At 39.4% G+C, this 5,000-nt stretch overlaps 1 protein-coding gene across 1 annotated transcript in view; it reads right to left on the reverse strand.

Moving 5' to 3' along the window:
* LOC137995173 (mycocerosic acid synthase-like) overlaps nucleotides 1–5,000 on the reverse strand; it is a 44,839-nt gene that overhangs the window by 2,578 nt on the left and 37,261 nt on the right. Inside the window, exon 13 of the mRNA XM_068840749.1 lies at nucleotides 1,652–1,973. Coding sequence (XP_068696850.1) covers nucleotides 1,652–1,973 — 322 coding nt within the window. The remainder of the gene's footprint in view (nucleotides 1–1,651; nucleotides 1,974–5,000) is intronic.

Below are 5,000 nucleotides of genomic sequence, written 5' to 3' on the forward strand. Positions count from 1 at the left end.
ATTTAGTTGCGTGCGTATAGCTTAGTACTTTTTAACATCATTTTTACACGTCTGCAATATTTCGCCCGAACTCTGTCTTTCATAGCCTCATTTTGCATTCCGCCTCTTTCTTCAATCAATTAATGTTTATTGGTACCATTATTATTAACAGAATGTGCCTTTTACAATTTGTTAGCTTAGAAAGAATTCAGTACGAGCTGCAAGGCTGGCACAGTGGTGAAAGCACTCGCCTTCTTCGAAGGTGGCCCGGGATCGATTCCTATATTCAACGCCGTATGTGGATCAAGTTTGTTAATTCTCCCTCTCGATCCTCAAAAACAAACATTACATCTCGTTTTACATTTTTAGTTGATTTGTAGTCTCCCCAGTTAGTAGAGCATTCGCGTTTAGCTTATTGAGACTTAAAGAGAGTGGTTATTATTAAGGTCCTTGGACAAATAAAACGAACTGTCGGAACTACTCGTACAAACACCTTTTCGCTGCTCTACAAATCTCTGTTAATAGGCCTTTTTCATTCCAACGTGTTTTTATCGTTTTTGTCCTTAGTGCCTCACTACCAAGCGGAATATTTGATATTTCACTGAATGGTTTTTTCCCCGTGGGGAGGTAATTTGACAGAAGGCCAGGCTTCAAAGGCAAAGCTGTGTGGCGGGCTGAATTCAGAAGAAGGTGGGTTCTAAGCGCAAAGGGATTTCATTCGCTAGGAAGTATTTCGGATAAAGTTACCTTGTTTCGTATAGAAAGTGCAGCACTTCTTCGGTAAGTATTCATTACTTATTTAAGACTTATATGGTAAATTGACTTAAACTTGAACCTGATTCAGATAGACTTTTGGCTTTAATACATGGCGTGCGGTGCTGCTCCATTTAACAACACTGTTAAAGCAATTATATTCGGTTAACATTTACGCGAACAGTTTTTCCCCAGAACTCTTAAAGAGTGGAACATCCTACTTTATAGATATAAGGCAAATGCAGGCTCTGGAACTCAGTTTTAAAATCAGCTGTTTATAACATTAGTGTAGCAGCTCTTATGTGGTGTTTTGTTGAGGGCCATGAGCCCATCAATCCCATCATCTTGATATAGACCAATGACACGGTTTTGACTACACTTTTTGGTGAGGGTGGATAACGGATAACAGACTGATAACGACCAACCAGTTTGCATGTTTTGGCTGCATCAAAAGAGCCCATGGTCATATCTAATTGGCTGTTTGAGGATTTTTTCTGCCATGGAAGATTGTCGTGGAATAACAATGTTCATGTTTGGAGATGGGTCACTACTTGCTTGTGAAGTCTAGTGTGTAAGAGTCACACTCATCAAAACATGAATGAGAGTGTTTCTTTGTTTTTTAGGTTGTTGAACCATTTCAAGACACTTGATGTGTTTTTCTGTAGCGCTAGCTCAACTATTGCACAAGCATAAAATGTTGTGTACAGTAGATGTTTTCTCCAAGCAATAAATATAAAGTATACACCACAAATGAAGAGATGACACAACTTTAGTTTACACCTATAGTTCCGCCGCACAAAGGGTAACTAAAAACTGTTAACTATATACGTATATACAAAGAAAATGATTTTTTATAATAGAAGCAAAATTGTTTTATTGAATTCATCACCTGGTTTTAAGTTACTTAAATTAAACCAACCTTTCTTTGCATGGAGGTACACATCTACTCCATCTGAAAGTCTTTCCACTGCTCGCCTTTGGCTGAAGGTTCTTTTAGGTCTCGGGAATTCTGGGAACAGCAGACGATAACTAAACAACAGCGCAGTTGCTAAGATGCTGCCAGTCACGTGAGCATGGGGTAGATCACTCATGGAGTAATGGTCACCAGGACAAACAAGCACCGTTGTTCCTCCATCCACTAACTCGCCCCATATCTCAGCGGCACTTTCTGAACTGGGAAGCACCGGTGAAAAACAAGTGTTTTGGCATTTCAAGAATGTTAGTGGTCCGCGGTAACGAGCCTGTTTGTGAACAAAAAAGAATTGACATGCTTGATTTGATGGGAAAAAATTAATGTTCTTTCATTACACTAGCAATCCTTGGCTTGCTTGTTTATTCACTGAGGCACCGGGGTCCAACCCATGGACCAGAGGTACCAAAGAGCTCACTTGAACCTTCTCAGGATGTGAGCTGTTCCTAGAAGATTAATTTTTCTGGAGCTCATTGTTGCTGGCTGTGCCTGAAATTCTGTCAGCATACTTTGCCAATCTCTTCTTAATGACCCCAAGTGCACCCCCTAACAACCAGTACTGTCTCTGCATGTTTCCATTTTCCATTTTCTGGCGATTACAATCTTCAAGTCCTTATACTTAGATAGTTTCTTGACTGCCTTCACTGAATGTATTTCTGTCTGATGGGACCGCCAATCACCCTTATTATCTGGCATTTTTGGCTTGAGTGATATCTGGTTGGTTGGCCACAAATCTTTCTATTCGTATGAATTGGCATATTCCAAAAAATTCTTACTTGTTCGTTCTGTACAATAGGTTCTGGTTTATTTTCATACCATTTGTCAGCTGTCATGATGTTATAATGGATATACAGAGCTGCGTTGTCATGCCTTTGTCAGATTGGCCTTCCAACAAGGTGTGAGGAAAAAATTTAAAATGTGCGGGATTTTGAAGGGAAATTGTGTGGGCAAAAAAGACAATAATGCAGGATTAAGCAATTTTGTGGCAAACCAAATAACTGGTCCCTGGCTCCCTGTCAAAGCAAATATTGAATTCTTCATATCTACCATTTCGTTTACCAAGCCAGTCTGAATTTCCTTTAATAACCATTGATTTACTCCAGATGCTTAAAACTTGAAGGCTGAAGTTTAGGACCTATTGAAATAAATATGATTTTGCCGTTTTCCCTAATGCACGTCATGTATGTCTGGGTTGCCACATATGATATGATCGATAAATTCATCAAACTTGCCACACATTCTGCTTAGTGGGCTGGTGTCATCTTTGATGATGTTGTTATGATAGAACCTTGTTGCCAGGCTTTGATCCTGTTCGGCAATAATCAGCCCCTCGGTTTTCATTTTTTAGCCACTACTTGTTAGCCATTGGTTAGTTCTGTGAAGGTCATCCTTCATTATTTTGGGGTACTGTGTTTGCCATGGAGTGTCTTCCCTTCTCACGACATATTTAGTTGTTCTTGAGCTTGTCAGACTTTCGGTTTTGTTCTCTTTGCATACCCTGTGGCCAATTTGTCCTCTTCTTTAGGCAATTCAGGCAATTCTGGAAAAATTGTGCATCTTTTTTGTGCCTCTTTCTGAACAGAATAAATCTTTTTGGCATTATACTCACACCACAAAGGTGGAGATTATTTGTGGTTTTTAGGAAAGTACTCAGGCCAATCACTGCTATCTTGTAGTTTGTTTCTAGCTGAATAAGGCCCCTTCCTCCGTTTTTCAAGGCAACATAGAGTCAATCTATATCTGACTTTTATGCATGGTGGGAACTCTTTTGGTGTTTGTGTCAAGCATTTTCAACTCACTCATTTTCCAGTTTACATTGTTTAAGTTGTATGCCACTGGAACTGCCAAGGTGTGACTGGGTTTTATTTTATTTAGCAGAATTGAGCTCACTTTTAATCAGTCTTGTCCTCCTGTAATATTCCTTTTTCACTTTCACTTTCGTTATGGCATGCTGAATTCCATTGCCTTCATTTTCAGTTTTGTACTTATAGGTACCGTCTTGTTCTAGATCTCTTATGTATGCAATTATGAGTGTCAAGCTCAGTGTTTGATGTCTCCGTCTCAAACTCATTATTAATTCATAAAGATATCATTTTGGCCAGGTGCGTGTATCTTGATACCCAAAGGTGATACCCAATGAAACTACACATCAAGAAACGCCCGAATTTTAGTTCAAAAACTGATCAACGTACTGACCAAGACACTTAAATTTTAATGAACCTTTATGAATGGGGACTTTCGGAGTACCTTTTGTCATGAGCATCGAGAGGATTAAAACGAATTTGGAAACCCAATAGTTCAACCAAAGAGCATCCATTTCAGCAATGTCTACACTCAAGGCTTGAACCTTGTGTAGTTCGTAGTCTTTGAGAAGTCCATCGCAATCTAAAACCGGCACTTGCACCTCTGTTAACCTCAGCCATTCGGCGAAAATGTTAGCAGCCCAATTATTTTTTTTTATTTCGTTGAAACTGGAACGGCCTCGTTAACCGAATCACTTTCTTGGAAAAACAATTTTGGCAGGCGAAAACGACGTGATTCTGACTCGCTCTCCATCACGACCTATTATGTAACTGTACTCAAAATTCCACTTTTAAACTCACCCAAATTACTATCACGTGTCTGATAAAACAAACGATCATCCCATTACACTCATACTTAAAAAAAAAGGTTGAGAAGTCATGCCAAAAACTCGTGCTTCGTATTTCATCAGGGCCAAACACCTCAAAACAAAGTTTCGGTTTCTGGGTGTCTGGCACCCCTAATTAAACACTCGCACCATTGTCTTGTTTTTGACTCATTACATTAACCTGTCACATTTGAAGGTACCTTTGGCACATTTGTCCAGACCAAATTCCATGTGGATGTCAGCACTAAAGTTCTTAATGATCTTGAGTTCAGTTTGGTGTTCATCATGTCTTGCTGATGTATCAGATTATCCATGTAAAAGAGGTGGGAAATGCTTTGACGAGAGATTTCGTATCCATACTTGCTTTCATTTAGCGAGTGAGCTTAGTGGAGCCAGTGCAAGGCAAATGAGAAGTGGAGACAAAGAGTCTCCTCGGAAGATGCCTCTGTTGATGCTTACTACTATTGATTACAAGTTAAAGATCCTTTAGAATGATTCAGATGAAGTGTTGTTTCTATTTCTTCATGCAGCTGTTAAAAGCTGATAGTACAGGGCAGACCTTATAGGTCATTTCCAGGCACTTAATTATCAACGTATGCGGCACACTGTCAAATGGCTCAAGTTTATTAAAGTAAAGTCAATCCATTCTTTTGTTAGGTTCTTTTTCCT

This window comes from Montipora foliosa, chromosome 3, assembly GCF_036669935.1.
Source record: "Montipora foliosa isolate CH-2021 chromosome 3, ASM3666993v2, whole genome shotgun sequence".
Classification (NCBI taxonomy): Eukaryota; Metazoa; Cnidaria; class Anthozoa; order Scleractinia; family Acroporidae; genus Montipora; species Montipora foliosa.